This window comes from Ursus americanus, chromosome 16, assembly GCF_024610735.1.
Source record: "Ursus americanus isolate L20-20 chromosome 16, mUrsAme1.1.p, whole genome shotgun sequence".
Taxonomy (NCBI): Eukaryota; Metazoa; Chordata; class Mammalia; order Carnivora; family Ursidae; genus Ursus; species Ursus americanus.
This window is the reverse complement of record NC_142142.1, coordinates 38,542,768-38,561,434: the sequence shown is the minus strand read 5'-3', so window position 1 is coordinate 38,561,434 and position 18,667 is coordinate 38,542,768. Positions and strand designations below refer to the sequence as shown.

General features: G+C 45.6%; 1 protein-coding gene across 5 annotated transcripts in view; it reads left to right on the top strand.

Annotated features, from left to right (window-relative positions):
• The first annotated feature begins 13,164 nt into the window (after positions 1-13,164).
• NTM (neurotrimin) overlaps positions 13,165-18,667 on the top strand; it is a 929,604-nt gene continuing 924,101 nt past the window's right edge. For 4 of the 5 annotated variants that reach the window (XM_087868273.1, XM_087868272.1, XM_087868271.1 and 1 more), the window contains exon 1: positions 13,165-13,469. In XM_087868273.1, the coding sequence (XP_087724399.1) occupies positions 13,388-13,469 (82 nt within the window). In that variant the 5' untranslated portion in view covers positions 13,165-13,387. The remainder of the gene's footprint in view (positions 13,470-18,667) is intronic. The other variant, XM_087868270.1, reaches the window with a different exon arrangement.

Sequence of the window (18,667 nt, the reverse complement as noted above, 5' to 3'; positions counted from 1 at the left end):
TTCGCTATCTCATGGGATTCCTTAATTCTGGTCCTTCTCATTTTTTGTCTGAACTCCACTTTTGACTTCCTAAATGGTGACCCTGCCCCACTATGAGACTTAGCATGAGCTAAAACAAAAAAAAGCAAAACGAAACCAAACCAAAACACCCCTGCAAACAACTTTTCTGCCTTAAGCCACAGTTTCTAGAGTTGTTCTTTTGTGTCAGTTCATGTCATTTATCTTGATTAAATCAAACAGTCATTGTATTTATAACTGCTGGTCAGTCTCTCACTCAAACTGTGACCAACTTTGGAAAAAACCCCAAATTTACGAATAGCTGTATTTGTAGCATTTGTAAACTGTCTAGCTCGCAGTGGGTGCTAAGTCAGTACTAGCCCATCCGTCGCATGGATGAATGTGTGCCCGTGAATGGCAAGGATGCATTCTTACTGTACCTGGATAAGATACAGAGCCTATCACCGTGCCTGAAGAAAGCTGGAGCCCAGTAAACACCTGCTGATAGTTTGATTTGTGAATACATGTCTTTAAGTCTCTTTTACTTGGTAGAGAAACGTAATAAAATTTTATATTACATTTAAAGGAAATAAAACCCATGAACGTTTTTGCAATATGACCGATGTTCTTCCAGTGTGAGGACGTCATTTGCAATCAGTGATCGCAGCGTGAGGGCTGGGGGTCAGGCCTCACCAGTTTCCCTTCTGCTTTGATTATATCCATCACCCGGATCCTTTTGCTGCTCACTTTTCCCATTCGTAGGATAGGGAAGAAAAATAAAGGTGAGCAAAGCATGCCACAACCACCAATAAAAACATACTACATTTCTGGTTGTGTTTTCAGCCCTTTTACTTTCAGGTGTGGTTTAGATTGAACTACAATTGTAAGGGTGGAAAAGAATGGGGGGAGAGCCTGTGTGTGTGTGCGCGTGTGTGTGTGTGTGCACGCACATGTGAGCATGTATAACTCTACTTCCAGCTTTTATTAAGAATCCCACGTCTTGCCCCATGTAGGTGCCTTACTTGTGCAGTGACGTTTCTTCAAACATTTCATTTCTAATAACATCAAATACAAACATACTCATGAAAGCCACTTTTCTCCATATAAGCCTTTGTGATTGCGTGATATTTCTGGATTGCAATGTAGAAGTGTAGAAGGCACGAACCATGTCTATGCGCTTCAATTAAGAGTGACCGGAAGTTGTGCGCTGAGGGTCCCAGAATCCCCACTGCTTCTGGGCACAGGCCTCCCTCTTGAATGGGATGGGTGCGGAAGCACCATTCTACCCGGAGTCCTTTCTTCCCCCATATTTTAGCAGCTGATTTCAATATTCTGATATTTTGTCGGCATATGCCACCCCCAGAAAGCTTTTCTGGACTAAATGCCAAGAAGATATATGGAGGCCTAATTCTTCTATCAGGTCAAGAATTGCAATTCAAGCTCTAATCGCAATTAGAGCAAATAAAAAGAACAATTTTAATGTTAAAATCCACCTTTGGCTTACATAAAAAGTTTCTCTCCAAACACTTGTATTTGTCCACCTGATGGAAAAATAATGCTCTTTTAATAGGAGAATCAATATATACTCTGTGGCAACTGAGTGCTGGTGGCTTTACGTAGACGCCGCATTTAGTCCTATGAGGCTGTTGTTAAGGATGGGGTGCCTGCAGCTCAGGCAGCTCAAATCTCCTTTAAGAAAAAAAAGCAAAGTGGGGACACGGGGAGAACCCAGCTCTGCCTCACAAAGACTACACGTCTATTCTGGTCTATTCTGCCTCTAGGCTTCTAATCTATCTTGCTACTTTCTTTCCTCGTAAGATGGCATTTCTGTTACTGTTTTTATTATCATCATTACATTATCACTGTGTTCGTGTGTACTTTCTGTCTTGCTCTGTGTTAATGATAACTCATGCCCGAACCCGAGGAGCAAGGGCAGGGGGTTAGGGAGGCTGAGTTCCTTCTCCACCTCCACTGCCACCTCATCATTTTTCACCAGAACCTTCTCTCCTCCTTCTCTCCCTTCTGGATATCCGGGTTCTATTTCCGTCCCCCTCACTTCTCTAAGATTACTTTCAGACCTCACGTGCTATCATTTTCTCTATCTCAGTTTCCCAGCCCAAAACAGGAATGACAGTAACACGGATTACAAATATTTTATGAAACCATGAGGAAATAAGTTGTGCCAACATACTTTGAAAATAGAAATTCAACTTTGAGAAAGAGGCACAAAGCACTAGTGTTGTGGTTCTGCCCATGATGAAAGTCATAGAATAATCTGTCTGTGAAGGATTTTAAAACCCCATTGATTTTATTTCCCTACCAGGTAGCCCTTCTCTCATCCTAACCTAAAGCTTATGCAGAATGGTGGGAGCGACCTGCACACGAGGGAGGGACGACGGATCACAAGTCTTAGACAAAGGGCAGACTATGCGGGTAGGTGGCTCAGAACACTCAGGAGTGATTCAGGCAACTGTCTCTGTCTTTCTTCTTTCTGGGCATAAATCAAAGACTCTAGCTTTCTAGGCTGCCAATTCAACACCTTTTATAGGCACTTAATTCACTCAGAAATTAAAAATATATACATACTCCTTACAGAAAGTACCATTATTCTTCAGCCTGACACATGATTTGATTTTAAGCCTTTATATGTCTCGTCTATATCCTACTGTGGGTTAGAATCAGTCAAATGTCTGAGATGAATCGCTGTTGCTGCCTAGGCTAAGCATCTCCCACATAGACTCCGTTGATACCCTCCTGGAAGAATCTTTCTCTCTCCCTCTCTGTAAGAGTCATCAGTGTAGCTGATGGGGGCAGCTCATGGACAAGTCAGTGGCTTGATAAGAATATTACACCATGCCCTCTTAGCACTAGATCTTCTGTCTCCTGCATTGCAGAGCAATATTCAGAATCACTATGAAAGCCGAGTTCATCATCCTTGGCAAACACAGCCTCTCTGGTTTCCATCCCACCCTCCACGCACCATACATACTCTTTTGTTCTGTCACCCCTTCTTTTGTAACCTATGCTTTGTAAGGAAGCTGAAACCCTTTCATCCTAAACTTTCAATAAAAGACAACAATTTAATTTATCTATTCCATCCAGGTATGATTCAGAACTTTCAGTTACAAAGAAGACAATTTGGGGGAGGAAGAGCGAGCCAGGGGGTATTGCTTAGGCTGGGGAGTTTTTGCAAGGAGCCATTCAATCAAACTTTGAACTAAAGCATCCAGATATATTCTGGAATAAAAGAAATACCCCTGGACAGGAAGTCAGAAGAGTTCATTCTCCTCCCAGTTCTGCTTCTAACTTGTGTAAATCTAAGCATGTTATTGCCCTTCTCTGAACCAGTTCCCAGTGTAAAATGAGTGTGGGAGACCAACAGAAATGCTCCCGGACTGTTTATTTCACGCTGCTGCCCAAATCCGGCTGACAGAGTTCAGCATGTTTTAGATAGTATTAAGATTATATGAGGCCAAGTGATTAGGAAATACATAAATCTTTCTTCAGACCAGACTTCTCCTCCCCATTAAATCTCCAAATTAGATATGTACATGGGGGTAAGTGCTCAAAGGCAGTACAGAGGCACTTGATTGTCAAATAGGCTGAGACACCAATTCAATGCAGGGAAGTGGGGCTGCCCCAGGTATCCCTACAATGCTCCCGCTTTCCTCTAAGTTCAAGCTTGAGTCCCACCATTTTACTATGGTCTGTTCAACTGCCTGGTGGACAGTGAACTACCAAGAAGAGGTTGCCAGGGCCTGTGTATATTCCAGAGTCACTCGTGTGTGTCACCTGCTAAAAGCCCAGGGACCACTGCCCCATAGTCTGCCCAGTTAGACTAGAAGAAGCAAAGGATGGGAAGTTGTCCAAGTCCACAGGGCTGGGGACTGGATCAGGGGAGGAGGATCTCCCCTGAGGGAGTGATCTGATTTACCATGCATTTTGCCGTATTAAGCACCAGAAATACTGATTTTTAGTTTTCACTTTTTTGCTCAGAATCAACAGCAGTTATGCTTCTCAAATTCAGTTCAAACCTTTTAAACATTTAAGACCCTCCAATTTTGGCCCAAACTACATGTATTCTCAGTTCTCTTGAACACATAGCCTCAAATCCACCCAAGTTGGATTGTCTTGATTCCCACAGAGCTCCGTGTTCCCTTGCAACCCCTCACTGAGCCATTCACCTTAGTTTGAATAAACTCCCACTTTTTCTTATTTAAAGTTGGCCAAGGCAGATGTCTTTCTTACAGCTCTAACTGACCACCCAGAGCTGCCCTGATCTTTCTGCTTTGAGTCTGTTGTCCTTAGGGTATAGCCAAATATAGGAGAAGAGCAGGGTCTTGGGTGTTCAGAAGTCCTGATCAAATACTACAACTGCGGACAAGTTAGTATACTTCTTTACTTGCAAATTAGGGGTAGTGGTATTCAACCTCTAACTTGTATAAATCTAAGTAAGAAGGTACATGCAAAATGCTACCACAGTCCATAGCATATGAGATGTTCATTAAATGGTGGTTCACTCTGCATCCCAACATTTAGAAGAAGAAGGGATTCGGTCCCATTTGACTCTATCTATGACCTTATTTTAATCCCAATTTAATAATAGCCCTGACTATTTGTTTTATAAAATATAGGGCCTCACACACATATATCTGTATCTAAAGTGTCATATAACATCCAGATATTTGCCATGTATCAGGGAAAGTAATGTAAGAAGGAGAAGGAAGAAAAGGAAGTTTGTATTCAACCACCCTCCACATAGACCCTCTCAGTCTGGACCCTTTCAGTTCCAAGTGCCAGAAACTCAATTCAAAATAACAAGCAGGTGTGCCTGGATGGCTCAGTCGTTAAGCGTCTGCCTTCGGCTCAGGGCGTGATCCCAGCGTTATGGGATCAAGCCCCGCATCAAGCTCCTCTGCTGGGAATCTGCTTCTTCCTCTCCCACTCCCCCTGCTTGTGTTCCCTCTCTCTCTGGCTGTCTCTCTCTCTGTCAAATAAATAAATAAAATCTTTTTTAAAAAAAATAACAAGCAAATAGGGGAGTCAGGAAGTCTGAGGGTGTGTCTGCCTTTAGGCATGACTCATCCTACTTTCAATAATGCCCTCTCCCCTTGGTTCTACTTTCTTTTTTATTGACTTCATTTCCTTGCAGACTTTTTCCACCTGTTGGGAAAGATATTCTCCTAATAGCAATGCCTCTTTCCGAAAAGTGCCTAGAAAACTCTCAGAGAAGAAACTGATTGGCCAGGCCAGGGTCATTTGTCCACTCCCACACCAAGAGTATAGCAGCCACGATGAAACCACACAGAACTGATTCCCTAATGGGCAAATGGAAGGAAAATCTGTCAGGCATCTGAAGACATTGCTTGGGTTCTGGTCCAAGATGATAAGGTGGGAAGACCTTAAACTCACCACCTCACCAAATCTATACCTATTTATAGGGCAGTTCCTCCTGAGGAAGAACTGAAAGGTGCCTGAACAGCTCCTGCACAAAAAAGGTAGAGAGAGCACATAGAAAATGGCAAGGGAGACAAAAACACGGTAAGGAAGGGAGTCCCCAGTACCTACACTGTGAACTGCAGTGGGAGGGATAGTACTGAGGGATAGGAGCACATTCTCTGTCCTGGGACACAGTTAAAAAAAAAAAAAAAAAAAAGGCTGCAATTTAAAAGAGCAACTAGAATATAAAATATTCAGCCTGAGATTCCACCAAGTGGTGGGGGAGCTGCTGGAGCTCTTTTGGGGTCCACAGTTTGTGCCTGCCTCCACTGTGATAACACCAGGGGAACAGAAGTCTCAGCACCATGGCTGCCTCAGTGAGCTCTGTCTTGGCTCCAGTGTGCTGGCAAACAGAAGAAGAAAAAAAAAGCTGCAGTTTTAAAAGGCAACTAGGATATAAAGGAACTAGCCCTAAAAGCCTGCCAAAGGTGGGTAAGCTGCTGGAACTCTCTCTGGGATGAAGTGGCTGGTGAGTGCTATGGTTTACATTTCCCCTCCACCTTGAGAGAGTGGATGGGAGTATGTTCCAGTTGCCCTAGCTGGCCTACTGCTTCAGTGAGCCCCAGTTCCCTAGTCTACATCAGCCTGAGCTAGCCCACCAAGGAGTCCCCAGGGTGGTATACACTGGGACACGCCTGGTTAGCATTCCCTACAGCTCCAGCTGCTATGCCAAGGTGATACAGGTGCAAAGAACCCCAGGATACTCCAGGCCCTATTTTGGCTTCAGATGGCTTGCTAGAGCATCCCCGGCACAGAGTACTCCTAGCTCATGCAACTTCAGCTCCAGCCACCCTATGAAGATGCCCTCTGTGTGATGTGCCCCAAACCCCCCAGCTTACATCCTACCTCAGCTCCAGCTATCTGGCCAGGGCACCCTGCACTGAGCACCCAGGGACATCCTGGCCCAAGCCCACTTCAGTGACACCTGTCTTGCTATGGTGCCCCCTGTGCTGAGCACCCTGTGACTCCCTAGCCCGAGCCCCATCTCAGCTGAAGCCACCCTACCAGGGCACTTTCTATGCAGAGAGCCCCAGGTCCTCTTTGCTTGTATTCACTTCACCTTCATCTATCCTGTGGGGCTCCCTCTGAGCAGAGAGCCCAACGATTGCCTTGGTCCATGCTCACCTCAGCTTTAGCTACCCTGTTAGGGTACACAGAGAACTCCAGGAAGGCCCCCAGCCATGCGCACTTCAGTTCTGGCCATCCCAGAGTGTCCTGGAATCCCCAGCCCCTGCCAGATACAGCTCTAGACAGCCAACCAATGTCACCAGGCAACACAGTCTACACAGGGGATTACTGTACATGAGATTATTTCTTCCAGTACAGAAGTAGCTATTCTACCCAATTCATAGAAACAAACACAGAAAGACCGAGAGAAAGTGGCAGCGAACTTATTTCAAGAAATAGTGCTGAAAACTTCCTTAACCGGGGGAGGGGGGAGGAAACTAACATCCAGGCTCAGGAAGCACAGAGAGCCCCAAATAAGATGAACCCAAAAAGGTCCACATGACAGTACCTAATAATTAAAATATAAAAGTTTAAAGGTAAAGAGAATCTTAGAAGTAGCAAGAGAGAAGCAAAAAGTTACTTAAAAGAGAAACCCCATAACTCTATCAGCTGAATTTTCAGCAGAAACTCTGTTGGCAGGAAGACAGGGGCATGATATATTCAAGAGCTGAGTGGAAAAACAAAACAAAACAAAACAAAACCCTGCAGCTGAGAACACTCTAGCCAGCAAGGTTGTCATTAAGAATTAAAGGAGAGATAAAGAGTTTCCCAAACAAAAGTTAAAGGAGTTCATCATCACTAAACCCGTTTTACAAAAACATGTTTAAAGGACTTCTTTAGGTGGAAAAGAAAAGGCCTAATTAGAAGTAAGAAAATTATGAATAGGAAGATGTAAAATATGACAACATACACATAAAACATGGGCTGGGGGAGCAAAAAAAAAAAAAGTTCCTCTAGAAAAAGGAAAGCTTAATGAATGGTAAATTTCTTGAGGAAAGCAAATAGTGAACTTATACAAACTTCTTTAGAAAATGACAAAAGAGAATACACTTCAGGAAAAGAAAAAGCAAATGATAGAGTACTCAGCAACGTAAAGGAAGAGGTTAGGAAAAGCAAGTAAAAATAGACATAAAGAAGAGAGTTATGTTGGGAATCAAATAATTATAAGAATACCACCTGATTTTTTAACATAGATAAGAATAATTATTAGCAGAATGTGTACGTGTACAAAAGAGATGAAACAATTAGGTAAGTATGCTTTGATCAAGACAGAAATTATATACAAAGTAAATGAAACTATGTCGGAACAACAACAACAAAAACAAAAAGACAGACAATAGCTCCTCAGTCTCCTGCAGATCCCAGGGGAAACTTTTTGTAATATGCATCCTGAAGAAAGTGATTCTTTCTGTGACGTTCTTACTAAATATGATCCAGCACGGTGATTTGTTTTGCAAGCAAGCTGGTTACAAAGACATGGGAGCCAATGTGTGCGTTAGACCTTACAGGAAAGCTTACAAAGTGTTCCACTGGGTTAATGCACCTCAACTCTGTGAAGTAGATATTACTATTTCCACTTTAAGGACAAGATGGGAGGAGAGGAGATGAGAAAATTGAGGATCACGGGACTGAAGTTGATAAGTGGAATTAGACTCAAATCCAGGTCTTCTGATTTTAAGTGTGAAGTTCTTGCTGTTATATTATGATGCCATATTGCTTCTTTTTGAGATGATGATGATAATTCATAGAAATCAAGGCCAGATGACTGTGCCTAAAATCCCAGTTAGAAAACACTGAAATTTGTAGGAACGCAGATGTAAATCTCTGCGTCCTTCATCTCTGCACTGTGAAGAGTTAGGCTTTCATTTTTAATATCAGCTTAGGCAATTTATCAATCAATCAGGAAATCTCCTGAGAGAAGTCAAATTCTCAAAATAGACCGCACATAATTCCAGCATTTGTACCCTAGACTGAGTCCATTCACATCCAAAATGACCCTGTAAGACGGGAGCCACAGGCCACGTGGCTTTTCAGGGAGAGCCCCTGGAAAAGGGAGAAGGCTGCCTTCTTCCCACCCAGGCTTTCTCCCTCCCTGAAGTGACACCGCAAGTCAGAGCTGGATCTTCCTCACCCCCAGGTGTGTGGAGGGCAGGCCGGCTCCCTCCCTCCCTGGAGGCAGGGCTCTTCCCAGCCTCTGAGTCTGTGAGATCACCCACGGCAGCGAGCCTCAGCTGAGGCAGGCCACAGCGGGCAGACAGCAGAGCAGAGCAGAGCCTTTTGTTAAGTCCTGAACATTATTTCAGTGCTGCTCTTTAGATTTAAGCTCCTGCGGTTCTTTCCATAATAGCTGAGAGAAATAAAAAACACTGCCCCACACCCCTTCCTCCCTCCTTCCCACACACCATACACACCTACCTTCTCCTCCTCACTGGGGCTTTCTGCCCGCCAGTCCTCTGGGCCTGGAGCACCATGTGGGACCCATTGTCCGTCCCTCCTCCCGGGGCTGGAGGGCTGCCGTCAGGGCTCAGATGGCATTTGGACAGTGGGACAGCCAGGCCCCGCAGTGACCTTCCTGGACTTACTGTCTGGTTCGGTGAGGTGACAGGTGTGCAGGGGGGCAGTTTGCAGAGAATCAGTCACTATTTGGACTAGCTCACCGCACGCCATGTGGAATATTAAGCTACCTGACGATGGAAGGTTTAGGAAATGCCATTTTGGCTGCCCTCTTCTCCGAAGTTAGAGATCTCATCTGTTTTCCCCTTCCTTATTCCTTATTTCTTATGCCTTTTCCTTATTCCTTATCTACAAACAGAAAAAAAATGATTTCTGTCGTAAAGTTCTCTTATCTTCAAGGAGTGTGAAGGTGGGAGAACACCACTCCGCCTAAACTTTGAGGTCCCTTTCCTGACATTAATTTTGTCTTAAGACCATTCATCCTCCTTTGACCCTGGAACGGGGAAGTCAATGGTGCATAATGTGCATCCAGATAATTCCAGAAGCAAATTGAGTCCTGCAGACACCTGATTGTAAGTACTTGCAGCTCCTAATTCAGAGGAAGGAGCTGTGATTGTTGAGTAAGGAAGGGCGATTTCAAAGTATCTCCTTCCAATCAGAGCTTCCCCCAATCAGAGCCTCTTTAGTCTAGTCACAGAAATCCCAAACACAGCCACAGGCCATCCCAACACGAAAGGGCCAAGTCACCTGCTGTTTGGGGCAGTTGCAACAATAGAGATTTCCAGCTCTAGGCCTGAAAGACTGTGAGACTAAAACGGAAAAGGGAGAGGAAAAATTCTGGCTGTTTTGATGAGAGCCATTTCATTAAGAGATGGGCCTGGTTGAACAAAACCCTTCTGTATACAGCCCACGATCAGCTTTGCAATCTGTAATTATATCCACGAGCTGCCGAATGACCCAACAGGCCTAGAGAGGTGACATTGTGTGAAACCCCATGACAAGGGAGAGACAAAGATGGCTTCCCTAAGAGGAGGTTAACTGTGTGCTTTTGTGAAACGTGAAGGCCATTGGGAAATTACTCTATGTGGTAAATTCAAGCCCTGAAAGAGATATAGCTCTCTAGATAGTTTAGCATTTAGCAGCACTCAGAGCCCAAATTAGACTTTTGGTTTGGCAATCCCCAAGGATATATTTTGCCTTAGTGAATGCGCAAAGTACAATTCTGAAACGACTCCCTCCCTCCCGGAATCATAGTCCACAAGCCCTGGTAGCTCTTCCCAATGGCACATGGGAGACCACATCGGTCTCGTTTGGTGGAAATAGTAAAACAAATGAAAATTAGTTGATCGTTATGATGTATGGTGATGCTTATAATGGAATTCGAATCACTGTCCCCATTTCAGACCTGGAGTGCATAGGACTCAACCAAAGGCCCATAGCCCCTAGGAGTCAGAACTGGGATTTGAACCCAGCCAGGTTCAACACCTGTGCTCTCAGCCAACAGGCCACACTGATGGCGACAGCTGTCTGTTGAGCGTTCTTGTCGTGTACCAGGGGTGGTTACATTATCTGTGTGTAGAGAGTAACTAATATGGATCAAACATCAGACTACGTTTCATTTTTTTTATCTTTAAAAGATTTTATTGCAACACAGTGGGACAAGATGGGAGATCTCAGACAGGTCTCTAGAGCCCCGAATTTATGTGATGTATTTCCATCTCTAATTTTTAATTTATGGCTTCCCTTGCCTGCAGTACTCTTCATCTGCCTTAGATTTAGTCCCTACCTCACTTTCAAGGTGTATCATGACTTTCACCATCTCCACAGAACTTTTAAAAACTATCAGAAAAATCTCATCTATCACTTCTTTGCATTCTGATAAAATTAATTATGTGTACCAACCATGTGCAACTCAATTAACACTAAAGACAATATAAGGGTTTTCTTACAGTACCTCTATTGATACATGTGTTTCATATAATTTGTAATCTCATATGCTATTAAAAGAGCAAAGACATCATATATAAGAATGCTATCTGCATGGGTCCGTCAGTTTTCCGCGTAGGTAGTATTTTAGAGGTTAGTCTGAGAGGTGAATGTTTGGGCTCGAATTCTGGTTCCACTGTGTGCCAGAATGTGGACGTGCTTCCTTTGAGCCTTAATGTTCTCATCTATAAAATGGGGATGATAACAGGTGAGGACACTTCATAGGTGAGGATTTAATGAGAAAAATGCATGCAAAACATTGAGCATCATCCCCGACACAAAGCAAAAGCTCAGTAAATATCACCTAGAATTATCCGTTTACTACTGTTGTCACCCATACAGTCGCTTAATAAAAATGGGTCAGTGTACAGATTTATGGCAATTTAGGGTGAGGACATTTACAAATGTTAGTGTCTCTGCCTGTCCAGGGAGGGACTAAAGACTTATCAATGACCCACGGTGTTTATCATCATTCTGGAGAGCCGTGGCATGATGGTAAAAGGAAGCCCTCCTTCTTTCCGTACTGTATCGTTCACGGTTGCCACAGCCATTCCAAAGCATTTAATTGCCCATGTCACTCTGCTGAGCACCACACAAAAAGGCTAGTAGAGAGATAAAATTCCCTTCCACCGGGAGCTCACAATATCAAGGACGTTTTGATGGACATGTGAATTAGAACATAGTTAGCTGGGGGGGGGGGGGAACCTCCGTTAACATAAAACACCTTTAAAATGGAGAGATCCTAGACATTATTCCAGTTCTCTAACTTTACAAATGAGAGGCCAAGGCTCACAGAGGTAAAATGAGCTAGCCATGGTCCTTCGGTTTGTGTAAGCAAACCTCAGAGCTCCTTCCACTTGGTCGCTGGGCTGCACACATCCAGGGGGCCACCATTCCTCTTCACACACAACACAGGGGGAACGCACCACGTAAACTTGGCGCAGAATGGCAGAACTGTTCTCATTTTGCCTGTACGCTTTTAAATAGAAACGGATGAGAAGTACTTTTGTTCTATGCAGTTCAGGAATATATGCATTATAGGGGTTACAAGGAAGTACAGTAATTAGCCGTGGAGATTTGGAAGAAATATTTCTAAAATGTATATTGAGGCATCGTGATGGTATATATTTGTCAGAATCAGCTAGGAAAGAGTCTTTGAGGGGCTAAGTGTTCCATAAGTTTATTCACATCCCATAACTTCCTTCCCAAAAGAAGTAACCAAAAATTCACATCAACCTCCAGGTCCTTAGAATTAGAAGTCCCTCCAGAAGTCATTACGCCCATTTGACTATTTCTGTCTGATTTTTCTTCTTACTCATCACCAAGGAGATGAATGTCTGCAACTCTCTGAGGACATTTTATAACCACATACAAAATCCACACTCCGAAAGTCCTTCAGCCTGTCTAACTTCAATCTGTCTTGCTGCATTTTAAGCCACAGAATTTATATTACTCTTTTTAATGAATGTAGGTTGACTGAGGCATGGAGAATAAACTCATTTCTTGCTCTCTCTTGGAGAAGGTTCTCCTCATTCAGACTGCAGCACTCCAAAGATCTCAGAAGCCTCATCCTTTTTCATCATATTGTATACACACGGATGACTTTAGCAAATAAATTAAGTGAATGAAAAATAGGAGTAATACAGGTATTCTGAAACCAGAGTGACAGCAGAAGAAAATAGAAAGTTATTTATTATTTTCGAAGCAACCAAGTAAGAGGTTGATTGGGAAAGGTGAAAGATGAGAGAGAGAGAGAAAAAAAAAATCTGTCACTGAATGATATTTTCATCGGAGAGGAAAATAGGTACCAACAAATGAAATTTGACTCATCTTTGCAAGTTTCACTGAGCATGAAAATGTCCCTTTAAAATTTCCCGTAAGCCGTTGCTGGCTATGGGATTTTTCCAGTGCACAGGGAATCTGAGTTCAGGAGGCCAGGGAATGCCAGAAGGAAAGGGATTTTTGGATGCTTGGGGCTCTGAGACTGTCAGTTTAAAAAATGAAAGTAATATAGAAGGGGCAAAGTGGCATTTATCATCCCATCTCTCCAGGCTCCTGTCTCTTTAATCAGCTAGCCTGATTTGCCCAGTAAATGATTCCTGAGTGAGTGTGTGTGTGTGTGTGTGTGTGTGTGTGTGTGTGTGTGCCGGCGCGCGTGTGTTGTAGCTCTGTCAATCCTTGGATTAGAACCAATGATTGCAGCTTGTAGGAGGGCTGTCCAGGGCCAGATTGTACGATGTGTCTCAGTGCCAGAGTATGAGTAGAGATAATTACTGAGAAGTCACACTCTCTCACACCCTCGGCTTTCTTGTTGTGTCCTTCAGCAAAACAGTGGATTTAAATCTCCTTCCAACAGCTTGAGAGCAACGCAATCTGTCAGGAAAGAAAGAAAGAAAAAACCGAACCTGACAAAAAAGAAGAAAAAGAAGAAGAAAAAAAAATCATGAAAACCATCCAGGCAAAAACGCACAATTCTCTCTCTTGGGCAATCTTCACGGGGCTGGCTGCTCTGTTTCTCTTTCAAGGTAAGAGCTTGCTATTGATTTGCCTACAGTAGACCCAGGAATCGTACAGTGTGCTTTATAGGATTCGCAGGCTCCCCGAGTCGGCTGTGCTGCACGGTTTGCAGGTGGAGGAGAGAGCGTTTAAACAGCATGGCTGGGACTTCATTCTCCCTACCAGGCTGTGAGAATATTGATTTGATTCTGGCTGCTACCGGAATGGGGGAATGTATATGCATAAGTAAAATGTGTCTGGTGCTCCTGTTAGGTGCGTGGCAATGTCCTGGTCTCCCTGGCTTTATGTACATTCTTGCACACATACACAACAGAGCACACACAGAAGCAGGGGAAAATTACAGATTCAGAGGGCAGCGGGGTTGCTAATGTGTTGCTTATGTTACTGGGAAGAAATTACAAGAGGAAACTTTAAATATCGGCCAGGAAACTTGCAAAGCTTCTAAAAGGAGCAACTGAAAAATGCAGGCTAGGAAGAATCAGGTAACTGTATCCTGAAAGATCTGGTCTGAGACCCAGCTTGAACGGATGAATCAATTTGCAATTTGCGGCAGTGGGGGACAACTGTATTAGTTTTTAATGTGTTTGGGGGTGTGTTTGCGGTGGGGGCAGCGGGCTTGGGGGAGGATAACAAGGTAGTGGGAACACTCAGGGGGATCTGAAATTCGGGAAAGATTTTCCAAGTTGAAGGGAGAGAGGCAAGAAGAGTCGAATGCTAATTTTCTGTTTATTTATCGGGGGCGGGAAGCCAAGGCACAGGGGAGGCAGTTGAGGGTGGGCTAGCTCTCTGGCCCAGGGCACCCTTTGATGTTGGTTGTGCTGTGTTGGGGTGCATTTGGAATCTGCTTCCACCTTGAGTCCATTTGCTGCACCGTGTGGCCCCACGCTCTGTCCTAGCGCTGACGTTCCAGCAGCGGTATCATCTGCTCACCTGCTTGCTCTCGCCCACCCGTCCTCTGGAGGGTCTGACTTGCTTTTTTCATATTGAAGGTGCTTAAACTCATAGGGATTGAGACAGGCAGAGAAACTTTCCCTGGGTGGTCCAGCAGAGCTTGCAGACAGGATCCCATGCGGAAGCTCAGCGCTGTGCCTTGTATTCCCAGAGGAAAGTTCAGTCTCACAGGGCGAAAAAGAACGGGGAGTTCCACCCACCTCGTTCCCTTCTCCTACCGCAGTATGGAGTTCTCAGGGTCTTGTCTGTCCCCACCTCTGGTCCTGCGGACCCCTCTCTGAGGGTAGGCTTTGGGGGCTGCCTCTGTCCCCTTGACATCAGCTGCAGTGGCTACCATACAGACCCACACGAGGTGGGCAGAGAGGACCAGGCTGGGAAGAATCAAATGCGTGTGTACCCTTGGCTGGGGCTCAAGGAGGAAGGCAAGGGGTGCTGGAGGGATGGGAGCCCGAGGACAAGGAAGTTCACCGTGGTGGATTTTGCAGGGGTATCCTTGCTGTCGTCTGCTGCGTTCAGCCTCAGAGGGGCACTGGCCTCAGTATCTCTCCCATGGGAGCATTAGTGCGTGTAAGAGTGAAGGAGCCAACTTGGAGGCACCCTTGACTGAGTCGTCTTACGTAATACAGAGCAGCAATAGCGCGTGTGCGCATGTATGTGTATATGCATGTGTGCGGAGGGGAGGGTACGCACCCCTGCTGTTCTGGGTGCGTAGGGGCTCACCTGAGAAGAGCAGAGCTCCAACACCAGCAGTGGGGAAACTGAGTTCAGGGCCAGGCTTCTATGATGCTAACAGCAGAAATGAAAACTGAGTAGACGGAGGGTAGAGTGAAGGGTCAGAGGAAGGGAAAGGGAAGGTCCCAAGTCCTCAGTAATTTCCATCTGGCCTCTGGTCTGTGTCTCTTCTATCTATACATCAAACTGGAAACAATGGCCAAACTTCCACCATCAACAGCCCTATTGGCAGCATGCCAGGAGCCCCAGGGCCATACTGAATTTACATATAAATTAGCATACGTGATTTTTTCCCCCCCATCAGAAATAAATGCAGGGAAGCATAATATTTGCTCAGACTTTGAATCATCCTTAAATAGATGAGTAGAAAGTGGCGGTACAAAATTCTCCAGGGTGAAATCGGATTTTGTGGGCTTGTTCCTATCTTGGCGTGGGGTAGAGGTGACAGGGGTATCTTAAACCTCCTCGTACTCTGCCCAGTTTGACTTTCTTTAGGAGAATAATGGCCTCATTTGTGCTACCCACCTCGAGCCAGCTCCGCATAGGCTTCAGTGTGTCATAATAAAACAGGCTGCCCAATTTTAAGGACGAATAAACCCCCAAAGACCCCCACACCACAAGCCAGTTGGACTGGCAAAGGTGATGTCTGTTTTCTCTCTCGAGGGGATGGAAGCGGGAGTCTGCCAGCTATCTCTTATCAAACTTACAGAATTACTGAGGCAGCCCGGGTCTTGCCTGCAATAATCCACCCCTATTGCATTGACCCAGTGGGACTAGTTAGAATGCAGTACACATTCCAAGGCAATTTTTTCTTCTCTGTTTTTGTTTTAAGCTGGCTCTTCCCAGAGATGCTACTTCCTGGGTTTCTTGCTTTCTTAAAAAAGGTGTCCAGGGCTAGTGGCAGATGAGGGACCCCTTTCTGACCCTCTCCTCCCCCCAACCCCACCAGCAACCATGATCCAGCTTAGAGGGGGAGGGAATCTCCAAGGGAATCAGCACTGATTAGTGATGGGCAGGAGGGAGGGGGTGATTAGCGCCCTGGGGCTCTGGCCCTAAGACGCACCAGGGTTGATTAACTAGCGGCTCCCTCTTTCCTGGGAGCAGGAGCTGGGGAAGCTGGATTAGGCGGCTGTCCTTTTCAGCACACCGCCCACCTTCTGCCACGGAGAGGCTCTGAAAGGAATGGCTGGTGGTGCTGCAGCCTCTTTCTAGAAACCCGACCATTTCTCCTTCGAAGGATTAATGCTCCCTTTAACACCTTCCAATGAGCTTGGCTAGATTCCTGTCTTACCTTTCAAATTTTCTCATCTCCTCACATCCCACATCAACTTATATCTACCCACCTGAGACACAAACAGGCAGAGCAGAAAGGAAAGGACTCTGGGGCTAAGTTCACACTCTCCTTCACTCGGCGCCGACGACGCGGACACTGTTCAGCTGGGCAGATCGGCCAACTTCCTGCCACTCACAGGAAACGTCTGGGTGCCAGCAGCAGGCTGTGTTGGGGGATGCTTCGGGGATGTGAGGGAGGCAGATGAGGCCATAACAATGTTTACTGGCAAAGTGAAAAATCAGTGTGGGATGATGGGATCCTGAGCCTGATGTAAGCATTGTGGGCACTTGCAATCACAACCGCAACGCCCCACTCCCCCACCCCCCCCAAAAAAAAGGCAGGGCAAAGAGACAGAGGAGCCTTACAAAGTAAACCCTGGCTGCCATGCTTGCTGCTGCCAGCTTGGGGCAAGTGAGAGGCAAGCCGGGCACAGTACAATCAATGCAGCTCACCATCATCCTTGATGTTCGGTGGTGGTCTTCCGAGCGTTTGATCAAGGGCACCTGGAGCGTCCCAGCCCTGACCAGCAGGCCTTGCTGCATGAACACCATTCTTGGGATTGCAGCTTTAGTGACCAGGTGCAAAGCCTCGTCCTGGTGCTGGTTCTCCCTTGGTGGCACTGTTCAAGCCGAATATCAGCCCAATAATGCCTTCTGATGAGCTGGATGCCTAGCCCCAGACTTCTGTTGTTTCTCAGGAAGCTTCTCCCATCATGCTGGCATTAGAGGTGCTCAACTGTGTCCTCGAAGAGATGGTCTCTCCTGCTTCCCTGCTCAGGTGCTCCATTCTGGAATGTCTGGCTTCTGTCCTTGGCATGCCTGCATTCTGGTTGCCTGGAGGTACAGTGACCTGGGCTGGGACCGCCCACTGGTCACGGATGGTTCAAACAAACCGGGGTTGCCTTCAGCCACAGTTTATCCATTGGGATGCAGTGATCTCTCTTAATATCCTGAGAACGGATGACATTTCTAAATCAATGCGAGCCACATGCTTCCGGCATGTACAGAAGACACAGGCTGAAAAGATTTGCAGCATCTTTTCATGTCTGTCTGCGAAGGATGAACACGCTTTGGGTGGAATCATCACGTCTGGGAGTTGGCTCTGTTCCAGGATTTTTGGGTTTGGCGTTCATGGTCTGCTCCCCCCTACCAACCAGAACACCAAAGATGCAAACAAACTTTGCTTTATATTTGACCTCAGCAGAGGCCCTACACACTCTTCAAACATTCTCATGAGCATGGCTTCCAGGTTCCAGTGTGGTTCTGGTGGCCGGTGCAAGGCTCGGCGGGGAGCGTGTACATCTGAGCTCAAAGTCGCTTATGTTTTCTGTAGGGGAAAATCTTTCCCTCTGTGAGCCTGTCTCCCCACCTGCCTGCCAGGCTGGGGAGCAACTCCCCTGGGTGTTGTAAGGACTCATTAATGCTTGTAACACTCCAGACATGTGGTGCTAAGTGGAACTCCATGCTGAGACCGCTTGTATTTATGCAGTTACTTCCTTTCTGCTCTATTGGCTTGTTAAATGTTTACTTTATGTCTATAGTCATTTGAAATTCAATAAAACGAATTAAACATAAAAGCTGGAAACATACAAAAATAAAGTAATCGATGGTATACAGGTCAGATGGGGTCCGGTGGTGCCATTGTAGCCTTCCTCCCCTGGTAGTGGATGCTTCCATTCCATTCCACTCCCAAGTGCGCTGGGGAAGGGCGGAGGGGCTTTGGAAGGAGCATGAAGGTGGCCTGCCTCCCATCCATTTGTAAAAGGAGACTTCTGCATGGGGGGTGCAATGCTGGCTGGAGGGGCGGGCAGGTGGCGGAAAGGAGGAGGACTAGGGGAAGAAAGCCAGAGCTGAGAGTTTCAAGGGTAAAAACAGCTCTAGTTTGGATTAGAAAAAGTGGGGGAAAAGAGAACTCAATCCTCCACTTTGACTGCGATTTTGGTCAATTATCTCTGAGAGCTTTCTATTTTATTTTCTGTATTTCTGTATTTATTTATGGAACCTTCTGGATGAAGCTTGCTGGTGATATCACTGCTTAAACTTAAAAGATCTATGTGTTCCTCCACCTTCGCTCTCATTCTGTCTCTTCCCCTCCCTCCCTCATTCTGCCCTCTCTCCCCCTTTCCTCTTTTTCTCCATTTCCCTTTTTTTTCCCCTCTTCCATTCTTCCTTCTTCTCCTCTACGGGAACA